General features: G+C 53.0%; 1 protein-coding gene across 3 annotated transcripts; it reads left to right on the top strand.

Moving 5' to 3' along the window:
* The first annotated feature begins 48 nt into the window (after window positions 1-48).
* Window positions 49-13,723, top strand: CPSF4 (cleavage and polyadenylation specific factor 4). Of its 3 annotated transcripts, none has more exons than XM_017670084.3 (8): window positions 49-289; window positions 3,000-3,050; window positions 4,697-4,849; window positions 7,218-7,313; window positions 7,622-7,715; window positions 8,928-9,000; window positions 10,580-10,672; window positions 13,445-13,723. In XM_017670084.3, exons 1-8 carry the CDS (start codon window positions 187-189, stop codon window positions 13,511-13,513), a joined length of 732 nt encoding a protein of 243 aa, XP_017525573.1. In that variant the 5' UTR covers window positions 49-186; the 3' UTR covers window positions 13,514-13,723. The 3 variants fall into 3 exon arrangements, with proteins under 3 accessions (XP_017525573.1, XP_017525572.1, XP_017525571.1); XM_017670083.3 differs by having other exon boundaries at window positions 10,577-10,672; XM_017670082.3 differs by having other exon boundaries at window positions 10,502-10,672.
* Window positions 13,724-14,506: the final 783 nt, after the last annotated feature.

Genomic DNA, 14,506 nt, shown 5'->3' with positions numbered 1-14,506 from the left:
CTCACAGGCTCCGGGCGCTCCCGGCAACCCTCGCGCGGCGGCGGGGGCGGCAGCGACCGCAGCAAGACAAGGCGAATCGAGGCGAGGCGGACAAGGACCTTGTGCGGTGGGGCCGGCGGCGGGGAGAGGTGTGAGGGCGGCGAGGGACCTAAGGGGGAGTCGGGCCGGTGGGCCGCCGCCGCCGCCATGCAGGAAATCATCGCCAGCGTGGACCACATCAAGTTTGACTTGGAGATCGCGGTGGAGCAGCAGCTCGGGGCGCAGCCGCTGCCCTTCCCCGGCATGGACAGTGAGCGCGGGTCTGGGGCCGGGGACGAGGGGTGCGACCGACTCAGCCCGGGACTCCTGCCCCTCGGCGCGGGACACCCTCCCTCTCGGTGCCGGGGCTCCTTTCTCCCCGATCCTGGAACTCCACTCACTCGGACTCGGGAGCCCCGCTTCCTCGGATTTTTTATCCCTTGCGGCCGTTCTGAGACAGTCTGCAGAAGGGCAGGACCATGTCCGGTAGTTCAAATAATTCTTTAACGAAGGCGGGTATCCTGGATTAGGAATTAGTCTCCTCCGCCAACTACAGGAAATACTGATGGCCCCTTCCCTACCTTCAGCCCCCAAACTTTGAGCGCCCTCTCTTTGCTTTCATCAGCACTGGGCCGTTGGAGGGGTCCTGCTGAGGGAACGACCATCATTCTCTCCTGTAGGAGACCCCAAGTTAGACTCTCAAGCTCCATTCTTCAACTGGGACTCACACCGCCGGGGAGAGACTATCCCTCACGTTTTCTCTGGACCCCCATCTCTGGGTCACTCATCACACTCAGGCAGCTGCTGAGCTCCTTTCATTCTCCCCTTTTGCACCCCACAACTTAGTTGGATGTCTAGCACTTTGAAAGAAACCAGCAGTTTTCTCCTCTCCTTTCTGGACACACTTGAAATCTAATGCTGTCACATCAAAGCTTAGGGGTCACTGAGTTCAATTCACAGATGGGGCAGCTCAGTCCTGGATCAGGGAAGGGACTTGCTGAAGACCCCTCAGTGCATGGCCGAGAGCCTGGTGAACTCTCCAGCGCTCTTGACCCATTCTGTCTGACCTTCCTGTGCTGTCTCCCAGAACCACCAGAGGACTGCAGCCTGAGTTCTCCCACTGACCACTGGGCTAGAAGAGCCTCCCTGCAGCCTCCTCCCCCTCGAGCGGCCACACTTCTCTTGCACACATGATCTCTGAGTTATCCCACTCATGCTGACACTTCTGTACAAGATATTATACCCAAGAGACACATCTCAGGCAACCCTATTTTTTTTATATCATTAATCTACAATTACATGAGCGACATTGTGGTTACTAGACTCGCCCAACCACATACCCCATTACAGTCACTGTCCATCAGTGTAGTTAAGATGCTGTAGAATCACTACTTGTCTTCTCTGTGTTGTACAGATCTCCCTGTGCCCCCCACCCCCTATATTATGTCTACTAATCATAATACCCCTTTTTCTCCCCTTGTCCCTCCCTTCACACCCATCCTCCCCAGTCCCTTTCCCTTTGGTAACTGTTAGTCCATTTCAAGCAATCCTATTTTATACACACACAAGCGCCATCTCTAGGGTACACATCCAAAAGCAGCTGCCTAATGTCAGATATACATACTCTATTACCTATCCCTCAACATATGGTCATTTCATGCTAGTGCACAGACATCCACCTTTGCACACATGGCCTTGTCCTGTATTGATGGCACTGACTTGAGGCCATGGAACGATCCTCCTGGGCAGCTCTTTCCCTCCCGACTCTTCTCCAGCCTGGAACCAGAGATACTTGAGTCTGTGAAAGCAGGCACAGTGATGAGGGCCCACATACCTGTTTTTAGTGATGGTCAATGACATGTCTAGCCATGGTGCTGCCCTGGTGCAGGTAGGTGCCCTCAGTACTCACTGCTTCCCGTGATCAAGTTCAGTGTGTTAATGTCCAGGGAATCCACACACCTTTCTTCCTTGTCCCCACACTTCATTCCCATCTTAGTTCTGCCCTGAAGGCATACTCTTTTATTCTGTCTGCCTGAGACCCAGTCCTTAGGACTATGGACTGGCTTTAAGGAATGAAGCAGACTTAACCTCTGAAAAGAGTGAAGGTCCAGACATACTCTTCAGTGATACTTTTTTTTTAAGGCTTTTTGAAAGGCAAAACTCCCATGACTCCCAGTTCTACAACCTGCTACCAAGAAGCCAAGGAATCTTGCAAGTTAGGAAGGAGAAACACAAAAGTGGCCTTCAGAGATGCTGTCAGTGGATTTTCAGCAGTTCTAAGATGCCTGATGATAGAGAAAACAGTTGATGAAACCCTGAATGATTTATTCTGGTAACCATGCCTGTGCATTCCTGGCTCATTGGGCCAGCTTGCCTGGGGAGCCCACGGACTCCCATTGTACTCTCCCTTTATTCTCTTGCTCCCCTCAACTGGACTCGTTGCCTCTGTGAGAGCCAAAGACTGTGTTCCTTTAATTGTGTATCCATATTGAATTTTAAGAGTAGTCCTCCTCCTGTCATCTCCAGAAGAGCATCTCCAGTACACCCAACCTCTTCTCTGGAGCCGCCTCCCCACAGTTCCCTTCACTTATTTGTGCTTCCTGTGAGATCCCTCTGCTTCATGTTAAAGTGCCGCTGAATTGGCCCTCTGGAACTTCCGAGCTGGGGTACTAATTTCTGTGATCCTGTGCTCCATCCTCCCTTCTCCCACCCACTCCTAACTCCTTGAAAGCAACCTGCTTATGGGAGGCTCTCAGCACTGAGTAATGTCTGGTCTTAACATAAGCATCTCATTCTGCAGAGTGACTAAAATCCACAGTTCTTTCCTCTCTTAGTCAGGCTTTGCATTTTTTTGCCACCTGTTTTCTGGGTTTGCCCCAAATCCTTTGTGGGTTAAAGGCCAGAAGGGCCCCTCCCATATCTTCAGACATCCCCAGTAGCTCTTGTACCTCACTGTGATGCCTTTTCTCTCTTTTCTGCAGAGTCGGGGGCTGCTGTCTGTGAATTCTTTTTGAAAGCTGCCTGTGGCAAAGGTAAGAGAGCCCCAACTTTCCTCCTAAGATGCCTTCACTGCCACCCTGCCCCCTAGCAGACGCGTGGACCTTCAGGTCTCTGGCTTACGTTTCTCTCTGCAGACTAACAGTGTTCCTAGATGATGTGGTGCTTTCATAGGTGAGGAACATGATGGGTGTTTTACCTGAAATCTAAAACACAGGACTGAACCTGGCTCTGAGTCTGCCTTCTCAACTCACTTTGCCTGTGACCACAAGCCGACCTGTGACATGGACAGAGGCCCCTAGCACTGAGGTGTTCAGGAACTTTCTCAAGGTCACAGAGTTAGTGAGTAGCAGGGCCCAGTGTCTGAACCCAGGCCTTTCTGATTCTACAGACCACACAAACTCAGTGTCCTCTGTGAGCTTCAAATAAACCTCCCAACAGTCTGTCTCATGTTGTCTTGTTCCTGCTAATCAGACCCCAACAGAGGCTGCATGAGCCAGACTATCCTCTAATTCATAAGAAATTATCACTGGAAAGAACCTTTCATGCCATCTATAGGCCTGGGCATTTTTCTTGCTATAGACAAATTTGGAAACTAAATTTTATTGGAAGCTTGAGTAGGGAGCGCAGAATTAGAGCAAGGGAATGGTTTTAATGGATGATTTTGGCAAGTTCTGGTTCTATAACTCAGTCATTTACCTCTGAAGCAGTAGACCTGTCAGGTAGGGTCAACCGTGTTGACCTCAGGCTGTCTGGTCAGAACACTTTACCCTGTGGGCTTCATGGCTCATTCCCACATTTGATCGGTAATGACTGTGTCTGTTAACTAATAGAGTAGCCACCAGCCTCATGTGGCTATTCAAATTTAAATCAATTAAAATCAAATAAAGTTTTAAATGCAAGTCATATTTCAGGTGCTTTGTAGCCACAGGAGGCTAGTAGCTGCCATGTTGGACAGCACAGATATAGAACATTGTTGTTGCAGAAAGTTCTATTGAGCAGGGATGTTCTGGATCTTCCCCAGGCCCATTTTTATTCTGGTTGGGTCTTCCCAGTAGTCCGTCAGGTCACTAGATGGAAACATGACTTTCCCAGGGTGTGGCTTTGTCCCTTGTGGGAAGATAATCTCTCAGGTATTGCTATCGAAGGCAGACCTCCCCCAATTTGTGTACAGTACATTTCTTCGATTCTGAAGTTAATTTTCTTTCCTTATTTTTGGAGGTTGAGTGGACACTTATAACTAGAGATAGAGCCACCTGGAGTCCAGGCTGCTAGTGGTCCTCTATACCTTGTCTTTTGGGGCTGTGTTTCCCAAATCTAGTCTTTTACTACCCCTATAATTTTTGCCATATCTGTGTATCACTGGAACTCTTTAATTAATGAAAAAATAAACTCCCCCCACCCACATACAGTCCTATGTATGTTAAGTTTCCATCTTACAGTGATTATCTGTGAAGTCATGACTTGATGTTTTTAGTTAGATTTTTTCCAAAATATGTTAAAATAAAATATATTGCAATTAAAACTTAAAGTGTGCACCTGTGTACTGACTAAAATCACTGCTTTCTGCTGGGGCAACCACCTTGCAGGCCACTCTGGCTTCAGGAAAGTGTGAGGTGAAGGCACCTTGGCCCCCAGGCCCAGGGCCACCTCTGTGTTCACACCCCTGTCTCCCTGGCAGGGGGCATGTGTCCTTTCCGCCACATCAGCGGCGAGAAGACAGTTGTGTGCAAACACTGGCTGCGGGGGCTGTGCAAGAAGGGGGACCAGTGCGAGTTCCTGCATGAGTACGACATGACCAAGATGCCTGAGTGCTACTTCTACTCCAAGTTCGGTGAGCCTGTGGCCAGGCCCCTCCCTCTGCCCAGACCCCCGGCCTCAGGAGCCTGGGAGGCTCCACCCAGAGCCCAGCCCAGAGGGTGCCTGTGGCATCTGCCGCCTCCCATCTTTCTGGCATCAGAGGGGACCCCTGGGCAGTGCCTGGCCACTTCCTCTGGTTCCCTTCTTTGCGGGGGGGTTGCGGTTACTCACTGATAATTCCGTCTTTGTAGTGCTTCTGTTTTTTGAGCACTTTCAGGTACTTTGGGTAGTTGACAGTAATGGGGGTCTCACGGTGGGTGAGTAAGCAGTGCAGCTGGCTGGAAGTCTTGTTGCTGCTCCAGTCGGCCTTCTACTCTAAATCAGCTTCTTCAGGCCTGGTGACTTATTGCCCTCAGGCTTGAGTGGGTTCTTCTCTTTGGGAACATGATCCCAGGTAATACCTTGTCTGTCCTAAATACCCCTTAAGAAGAGCAGGTCTTGGGGACTGTTTTCTGCTGGCAAAGAACCCAGAGCACTTACTGCAAACAGTTAATCCTCTCCTTTGTTTCCCTGCTGTATTGGGCCTCTAGAGCAGAGCACCAGAGAGCAGGACCAGATCGGTCCTCTTTACAAGTAGCACCCTCACCCGTGTCACCTGTGGTACAGGGGAAGGGCAGCAAGGGAAATGTCATGGAGGCCTGGGGGCTGCCGGGACCAAGGCCTTCACCTTGCAACAGATTGCCTTGATCCCTGCTTAGAGACCATGCAGCTTCCACTGTCCAGAGTGGACCCATTGGAGAGGCAGAGTGGGCTGGGGGGCTGGGGCTGGCACAGGGCTCACTAAACTGTTGTGCTTCCTGATGGAAGTAGGATCCCCCACTCTCTGTCGCCCAGGAAGAAGCCCTGCTGATTGTGACGAGGGCTGGTGCTAGCCCCAGGCCCTCTCTGGGGCCTGGCGGGAGGCAGGAACCCTGCTGTACGATTGGGCCGAAGGGTGCTTGGCATGCTGCAGACTTTCAAAGCACTTTTAGAGGAGACATTTACTATTTCAGCAGGCCGACCGGCTTGGATTGCTGGCTTATTAATAACAGTGTGGCTTTTGTTGTACAGGCAGCATACACTGAGATGTCAAAGCACAAACAGAAACAGGGTCCAAGCTTCCTGAGTCCCCTGTCCGTGCCCCATCCCTCCTTATAGCAGCACTAGAACCAGCACTGGAAGCGGGGCAGCACTGCTCCGTGGGAGCACCTCCCATCTGGCCCAAAACGCAGCAGGCCAGCCCTCCTGGGCAGACTTCCGAGGGCGCCTCTACAGGCTGGCATGGGTTCCCTCCTTCCCACTGATGGCCTTGGTCCCGGCAGCCCCCAGGCCTCCATGACATTTCCCTTGCTGCCCTTCCCCTGTACCACAGGTGACACGGGTGAGGGTGCTACTTGTAAAGAGGACCGATCTGGTCCTGCTCTCTGGTGCTCTGCTCTAGAGGCCCAATACAGCAGGGAAACAAAGGAGAGGATTAACTGTTTGCAGTAAGTGCTCTGAAGGAAAACATCCATGGGGTCAGGATGGTAAGGGGAGGCCTCTCTGAGCACATGAGACTTGAGCTGGGACCTGAAGCTAAGACAGTGCAGGTCCTGGTAGAGGACTGGCCTTAGTACAACAGCTTGTGGGGGCCAGTGTGGCTGAAGGGCAGAGATGGGCTTGACCACCTCAGGGCTTATGGGTCTGGAAGGAGTTTGCACTTCCTCTGGCCAGCAGAGATCAGACTGGCCTTTCGCGTGGACCATGGACAGGAGAGGGCAAGTGTGGCTGTGGCATGGCCACACAGCCAGGTGCTTCCTAAAGTTGGATGACAGATGCCCGTGGCCAGCAGGGCTGATCACTTCTGAGAAGACCTCTCATCCCAAGGCTTTCTGGCATCTGCCACAGGGACCCAGCCTTGAGTTTGCAAATCTTCCCTACTTCTGTTCTCAAAGGTAGAATCCTCAGGCTCTGCCCCTGAGCCAGCTAGTAGATGTGAAGGACTGATCAGAGTAGAACAATGATTTCTCAGTCTCAACTGGTGCATTTGCCTGTCTAGACCTCCCAAAGCCTAGGAGACCCCCTTTGGGTCAGGGATGGGGCCATGAGTTATTTGATGAGTGTCCCTGTGCCCAGCTTTGTCTGTGTCCTTGACCCTCACAGCAACACGGATGTGTGAGGGAAGGACTCACAGCCCATGTACAGGTCAGGAAACAGGCTCTGAGATACTGTGCCCTGGGTCTCAGGGCTCCCAGGCCAGGACTGTTCATGAGAACCGCCTGACCATCCTTGTCACACAGCAGGCCTGGCCTGGGGGGTAGCTGGGGGGCGTCTGGTGCAGCGCGCCTTGGCTTCCCAGGTGACACCTGTGGGTTTCCCCACAGGGGAGTGCAGCAACAAGGAGTGCCCCTTTCTACACATTGACCCTGAGTCCAAGATCAAGGACTGCCCCTGGTATGACCGAGGCTTCTGCAAGCATGGTAGGTGTCGGGGTGGCTGGGCTCCCTGGTATGAGGCCAGTCCACCCTCCCCGGGCTCACGTGACCCTCAGCAACCTCGAGCCTTCTAGAGCTGTTGTGGGGGCCGTGTTCTCAGCTGCACTTGATGAGGAAATGAATGCTTGAGAGGCCACATGCCCTGCCCACTGTCCTGACGAATAAGAGGCAAAGCAAGCATGTGAAGCCCTGCCCTTGCTCTCTGCACCCCAGGGCGTGGTGTGGGCAGAGGAGCTGAGAGCAGCCCCCCTGAAGAGGGGATGGTCTGAGTGACAAGAGGCTTGGCCCCATAGGTCCCCTCTGCCGGCACCGGCACACACGGAGAGTCATCTGTGTAAATTACCTCGTGGGATTCTGCCCGGAGGGGCCCTCGTGTAAATTCATGCAGTGAGTAGCCAGCCCCCGTTCCCCAGCCCTGCTCCCGCCTGGGGCCTGCTGCCATCTGTGTCCTTCCTGGGTCCAGCTGGGCTTTTTTCGCTGGGTGGTATCAGAACAGGGCCTGGGGCCAGGGTGGGAGTTCAGGGAGGGACCACAGCTTCCTGAGCTCAGAGGTGGCTCTGCCTAGACTAGCACTTGACCTTTATTGGGTCATAGGCCATTTGGGAACGTGATGAAAGCCACAGGCCCTGTGCTGCAGAAAAACTCTTGCCGTAGAGCCTTGCACATCGAGGGGCCTCAGGTAAACAATCTGTGCCCTAGAGTAAGAGAACTACAGTTTCAGGCCCATTGTACAGAGGCCCTGAGCTTGGGGTTCCGCAGACTCCTAACTCATGTAACTACAAGTGTGAGAGAGAACATTCCTGTTCCACACACATCATCCCTGAGGCTCAGAGCACAACCACTGGCTGGGGTCACATGGAGGTGGGTGGCAGCGCCTGATCAAAGGCAGGTCTGTGGGCCTCTGGAGCCGGGGTCTCCTTGTCCAGTAGGGCTCATTGCACCTCTCCTGGACCTCGGTTCGTGTCGGTCACTTTGGGTGGTTGGGGGGCCAGACTTCTGCCTGGGGCAGCACTGGAACCAGAGTACAATCTGCCCCCTTCCCACACACCCCCATGCTGCCTGCATCTGCACCCTGACACCTGCTCAGGTGTCCTGGTCACCGCCCCACGGCGGGCAGGTGGCTGATGCTGATCCCACTCCCTAGATGTGAGCCCCGGAGGCTGCGGACAGCCCCACTCATGGGGCGGGCAGGTATGTCCCCCAGGGACTGTGTTGTCAGAGGAGGTCTACACTGCAGTTGGGGAAGAGTGTGTGCCAGGAGGGGCTTCTGTGTACAGGGCCCCTTGTGCCTTCTGACGGCGCAGACTGCCACCAACATCATTTCTCTGGGCAGCACTTGCCTGGGTCTCATTGACATCTGGGCAGAGCTGGGTCTGAGCTCAGGCGTTTCAGTTCTGTTCTCCCCGCTGTCCCTCAGCCTCAGGGCAGGGCAGAGAGCCAGCACCCATCTCGTCCAGGTGGTTCCTGTTGCTCTGTGCTTGTGTAGAGGCTGGCTGGGACATTCCAGAGGCCAGAATTTGAGACCAATGCCTGGCCTGGCCATCTCATCCCTGCCTCTCCTTCTCTTGTTCTGACCTTCTCTGGCTGCGGGGTGACCAGCCCTCGATTTGAACTGCCGATGGGAACCACCGAGCAGCCCCCACTACCACAGCAGACACAGCCTCCAGCAAAGGTACCGTGCTCTGGCCCCTCCCGGGTGCCGTGGTGCTGGCCGCACCCCTCAGCAGAGACCTTGGTGCCCACCCCGGGGCGAGGTCTGCGGGAGACCTCGTGATGGCAGGGGAGGACTTGCGGAGTCACCCAAGTTCCAATGGGGAATTCTGGGAGCAAAGCAGCATGAGGGCTGCCAGAGCCAGAGCTCACCTGGCTTTTCCCTTCATCCTGGCCAGTGTTGTGGCAGCTCCAAGGCTGCACTCAAGGTGCCAGGGTGGGGGGCAGCATAAGTGCCACATGTCTGCTGCTCTTGCCCCTGGTTCAGACCCTTCCCTGTACCAATGGTAAGATAGGTTCCTGGAGGGAGGGACCAGCTGGCAGGAGCAGACCTGGGAGCAGAACCAAGGCAGACCGGTCCTCTGGCCTGTGTGTGAACCGCAGTGCCTGGAGGCTCCTGACCGTGGGAGGGAGAGCTGGGGGCAGAGTGCTGGAGGACCAGTTGACTCGCTTTTAGACAAGTGGGTCCCACCACCCAGCAGTGGGCTGTTCCCTCAGGCATGAGGAGTGCAGGCAGTGCGCTGCCCAGTTAGAACTAAACAAATGGGAATCTGCAGCAGCCCCCCCAAAACCAAGGTCACTCTGATTTGATTACAGGAGTTGGGGGTTGGGGGCCAAGAGGAAGGGCTAGCCAGGTGAGTGAGACAGGGTCTCAACAGGCTGAACAAACCTGCCCACCAATCTTGAAGCCTTACCTCTTAGCTGGTGGGACTCTGAGCCCACTGCCAAAGCCCTGCCCAGCCCTCCTCAGTGCCTGGGGCTGAGCAGCCAGGAGGACATGTGCCGCGCTTGCTGTAGTGACTCCCACCCTCAGGACGTTGTGGGATAAGTCAATAGAACTCCTTGTCGGCAAAGCCAGGAATTCCTGAATGTGGGTGCAGCCATGACACCCTTGGGATTTCTAGCTCAGGGTTCCTGCATTTATGGGGGCCAGAGCCAGGAACCCACTTGGTTGGGAGCCAACCTAGCTGTCCAGTCCCACCCCAGGAGCCCATCTTCCTTGCTCACATGACTCCCTAGCGGAGGGCCCTCTCAGCCCCTAGACAGCAGGTCAGCACGTCAGCCTCCAACTGTTTTTCTGTGACTGTTGCTCGCCGTGTAGGCTGCTAAACATCTGGCTGAACCAAGCGTTCATCCTGACCTGAAGCTAGAACCTCAGAAACAAAAGTAAGGCCTGCTCATGCCCTCACCCTGCTGCCCCAGAGACCTCCTTGTCTCTTTGGTGTTTTGTTTTCTACTTTTATTTTTCGTTTTTGTGTGTCTGCATGGTGTTTTTCGGGCAGCGGCTCCTGCCATCACCACCAGATGTTTCTTTTCCACCTGCTCTCCTGAGCGGGGCCACTGCGGAAGCCCTTCCTGCTGGTCACGCGGGAGCAGTCCCGCTCTCTTTTTTTCCTATCCCTGTTGGTAGTCTGCGTGCACGTGTTTTCCGCAGTAAAACCGTGTTGTGTAACTCTTTCCAGCAAAGTAACAATCCGCCATTACAAAGGTCGTCCTCCTTGATCCAGTTAACGAGTCAGAACTCTTCTCCCAATCAGCAGAGAGCCCCACAGGTCATCGGGGTCATGCAGAGTCAAAACAGCAGTGCAGGCAACCGGGGACCTCGGCCGCTGGAGCAGGTTACCTGCTACAAGGTGATTTCCGGGACTGGGGGGGGTAAGGGGGGTGGTCTTCACAGCCAGTGGCTAGTCCCTCATTCCCCAGATAATTTTGAAAGACTAAAATAGTTTTGTTTTTTCTGATTGTAAGAGTAAAAATGAGCCACTCTGGTGGACTAGAGACCATCCTGCTCCCTTCTATGACACACCGAGGTCAGGTGAACAATTAAACACACACTGTTGGATCAAAGGATTGAGCTTGTATAAAGGGAGGGAAATCTTCCAGAGGCTAGGAACAAAGTGGAAGCACAGTCCAGGGAGGAGGGTGGGCCCGGAAGCTTCTGCATGTTCTCACATCTTCCTGGGCACGCCCAGGGGAGAACAAAGCTTTAGAGAGCAGTCAGATCAGAACCGACCCCCGACCCATACACACGTACACACACAGATAAAATGGGACCCTCAGGGAAAGGATAAACTTTTAAACAACCTGCTCGAAAATTTATCTGCCTCATTCTTGGCTCTAGATGGAAAGGGGAAAGAGTTTGAAGTCCCTGGTGAGCCCTTTCATGACCTTGGGCCTGTGTTCCTGCCTGTGATGAGGGCTAAAAAGCTACAGACTAAGTTTTCTAATCTAAAACCACATGGGTGGGCACCTGGCACCTGACTCTTTGAGGAATTTATTCTCAACCCAGGCTGCACAGAATTTCCACAGCTAGAGTTCTGAAGAATGAGTTCATAAATAAAAGTGACAAAATGAGCAACAAGTGAGTCAGCAGAAACAACTGATAATAGAACTAGATGCATAAAGACTTCATATTTGGGAATTACTAACAAAATATAAATTACTTCATGTTTTTTATTAAAAACTTTTAGATACAGAAGTGTTAGGGTACAAAGTGTTTTCCTTATTACCACCTTTCCTAAAACAGCTACTTTATTCAGTATGTTCTTTTCTTATACTTTTTGATTTTGGTACACGTTTACACTACAAAACTCCTAAAGGGGGCCCCCACCAGGAGAACTGTTCTAAACTTTTATTCCCACAAACACAAGGGTAGTATATACTTTAGCATAAACAGGGCTATAGTGTAACTTTCCATAATCTGTGTTCTTTATAACGTGTGGATCATGCTGTGTCAGCATATATAAATCCAGTCTGTTTTAGTGGCTGCATAACATGACTGCAATTAATTTTACCAGTTCTCTATTGGTAGACAGTTATTTGTAGTTTTTGCTGCTAAAAGCAGGGCTGAACCTGATACTTTGGCATTTGTGAGTTTTTTTCTAATGTCAGTATCATCCATGCCTACAAGTAGAAGGTCCCAGTTGCTCATAGAACTTGCCCTCAGGCAAGGCTGAGTCGCCAGTCACTTTCCACAGCCATCATATGTGATCACTGAGCACCTGCTGGGTCCAGCCCAGCTGAGGACGCAGAGTGCTGTTGCTCTTTCCTGAGAGGCGTTTGTGTACTGGGGGAAAGGGAAGGCACGTGCCCTGAAACACTAACATTGTAAGTGTGGGCAGTTTCAGGGGGCGCCTCAGATTATGAGCCTGAGCCCTAACAGGTGAGGGAAGTACAGAAAGGGGGGTGTGGTGATGAGGCAGGTGGGGGACCTGCCCCATGGAGGGTAGCTAGCTCCTCAAGGGCGATAAGGAAGCTTAGCTTCATCCTGATGCACTCCAGGACTCCTTAGCAGCGCCTCTGTGAAGTGAGCTCTCCTCTGTCCTAGAACCCTGAAAGTAGGGGGGTGGGAGACAGGACCTAACCACCTCTCACTAAGCCAGTGCTTCACAGTTAACATCAGAGATGCCGCAGAGGCCCATGGACATGCCTGCTTAGTCCCTCCCTCTGGTTATCTTATCAGCTCAAGGGCCAACTGGCCGATCCTCCGGCTGCAGGTCACACCTACAGATGAGACAGTCTTGAACACATGGGTCAGTGGGGCTGGGAACTGAGCAGGCAAACATTCTGCCCTGACCGAGTAGAGCCCTGCCTTCCAGGCCAAGGAAGCAGGGGCTGGGAGGCACCAGGTGGTCAGCACAGAGTAGGTGCCCACCTGACTCCTGACCCCTTGTTAATGCTCCAGGCTGTGGTTCCCTTGTAATTCCCCCTCAGCTTTTTAAGGAGTAACAGGAATGAAGGAAGGGAAGGGAAGGGAAGGAAGGGCCTAGATAATCAGAACAGAGACAAGTTAGGGTCAGTGATAAGATTTCATGAGGTGATTCTCTGGGGTCTTTTCACCCACATGCAACCACTGTCCCATCTCTCTGATCCTATGACCAAAACCTGTCCTCGGGTAGCTTAGGCAAGTACGCAGGAGCAGGAGGGAGAACCCTTTAGGTGCAGCCCACCCCCAGGGTCCACAGCCATGAATCCCCAAGTGGGGGGAGAGCCCGGTGGCTTCTCTCACGCTCCGCCTCCTGCCGCCAGGGAATCCCAGAGCGGTGCCTCGAGGTAAGTGACTGGCCAGCAGTGCAGAGGGGCTTGGCCCCCAGACAGGCGGGGAACTCTGCTGTCATGGGCTTCTCTTCATCCTGCCACCCAACGCAAGCCCTTCCGTGTCCTCTACTTGACACGGCCGGCGGGAAGGAGCTCCTTGCTGTGCTCTCAGCTCATCCTCGGGTGCCGCCTGCTGAGTTGCTAGCTGCAGTTTCTGTGCTGCTGTGCCCTTGGAGCTCTTGTTCCCTTGTGTTTGAGAAGTTTCCCTGAGAATTGAGATTCCCCCTTCCCCAATCTGGTGTTTGGTGGGTGCTGTTGTCGTTGAAAATAGCATTTGAAAACTTTTTCTCTCCCCTTCCCGTTCCCAGTGTGGTGAAAAAGGACACTATGCCAACAGATGCACCAAAGGGCACTTGGCCTTCCTCAGTGGACAGTGACAGCGACTGGACCAAGCTCAGAGCAGCCCGAGGGGCCCGGTGGTTGGGGACAACTCTGAGCCATCCTTGGGAGTGTGCACTTTCTAACCCCAGCGTGGTGCAGCTCTGGTTGGAGCTGGCCAGCAGGCACACACTGTGGTTTAATATCTGTGGGGATGTGTCTCCGTTTCCCTGTCATTTTGCTGTAACCTTTTCTTTTTTTAAAGGGGACATGTGCTCCAGTTTGGTTCCTCAAGTAGGCATCAGCACCTGTCTGGGACTCTTTACACTCCACCCCCTGGGGAGGGGAGGACACCAGGGAAGGGCTTATGCTCAGCAGTTCTGTATGGAAAATGGCCCTTCCCCTCAGGGCCTCGTTAAACACCAGCTCTTGGTGACCCCAGGGGCTGGTGGCTCATGTAAAGCTGAGGCCAGGTCATACCTACTTTCTCCACATCCTGCCGAGTTCAGAAGCTGTGCCTTCTCCATGGTGGCAGAAGCTGAGAGGAGGGGTGCAGGACTCTACGTGTGAGGGTTTTTTTCATCTGGACTTATTTTCTTGGGGCACCTGCTGGACAGTGCTTGAGGCACACCTCAGGCTGGAGCTGCAGACCACCCCATAGACAGATGCCGTAGTTTGTGCTCCTACCTCCCACCCCATCAAGCATCTGTATTGTCACTCAAACACTTCTGGCCTGCAGAGACCATCCCGCCTGAGCCTGTAAATGTGAAACTGTCACCTGCACCCTGCTGGGCAAGTGGGCCTATCCAAGTTCAATTACAGGAACAATTTTTATGAAACTGATTAAAGCTTGTTTTTTAAGTGCTTTTTTAAGTGTTGTTTTAAGTGTTTTTTTAAGCTGTATCTTGTTCCTTCTTGGGCTCCATGCTGAGAGGACTCTCTTAATGCTGGCTGCACTAGCTGCCAGGCAAAAAGCTTTGATGTTAGGGCTTGCTTGTCCCCTCTCAACAAATGAAACTCGTGAAAGGAAGTAGCACTGCTGCCAGGGAAAG

This window comes from Manis javanica, chromosome 10 (genome assembly GCF_040802235.1).
Source record: "Manis javanica isolate MJ-LG chromosome 10, MJ_LKY, whole genome shotgun sequence".
Taxonomy (NCBI): domain Eukaryota; kingdom Metazoa; phylum Chordata; class Mammalia; order Pholidota; family Manidae; genus Manis; species Manis javanica.
The sequence above is the reverse complement of the archived record's forward strand: the minus strand, read 5'-3'. Positions and strand labels throughout refer to the sequence as shown.

What these genes read in the sequence shown, in the direction of transcription:
- CPSF4 (XM_017670082.3), top strand. Translation starts at nt 187, where the DNA reads ATGCAGGAAATCATCGCCAGCGTGGACCACATCAAGTTTGACTTGGAG. An exon ending in GAAAGCTGCCTGTGGCAAAG is followed by an intron (nt 3,051 to 4,696) that starts GTAAGAGAGCCC and finishes TCTCCCTGGCAG; the next exon opens with GGGGCATGTGTCCTTTCCGC. An exon ending in CTACTTCTACTCCAAGTTCG is followed by an intron (nt 4,850 to 7,217) that starts GTGAGCCTGTGG and finishes GTTTCCCCACAG; the next exon opens with GGGAGTGCAGCAACAAGGAG.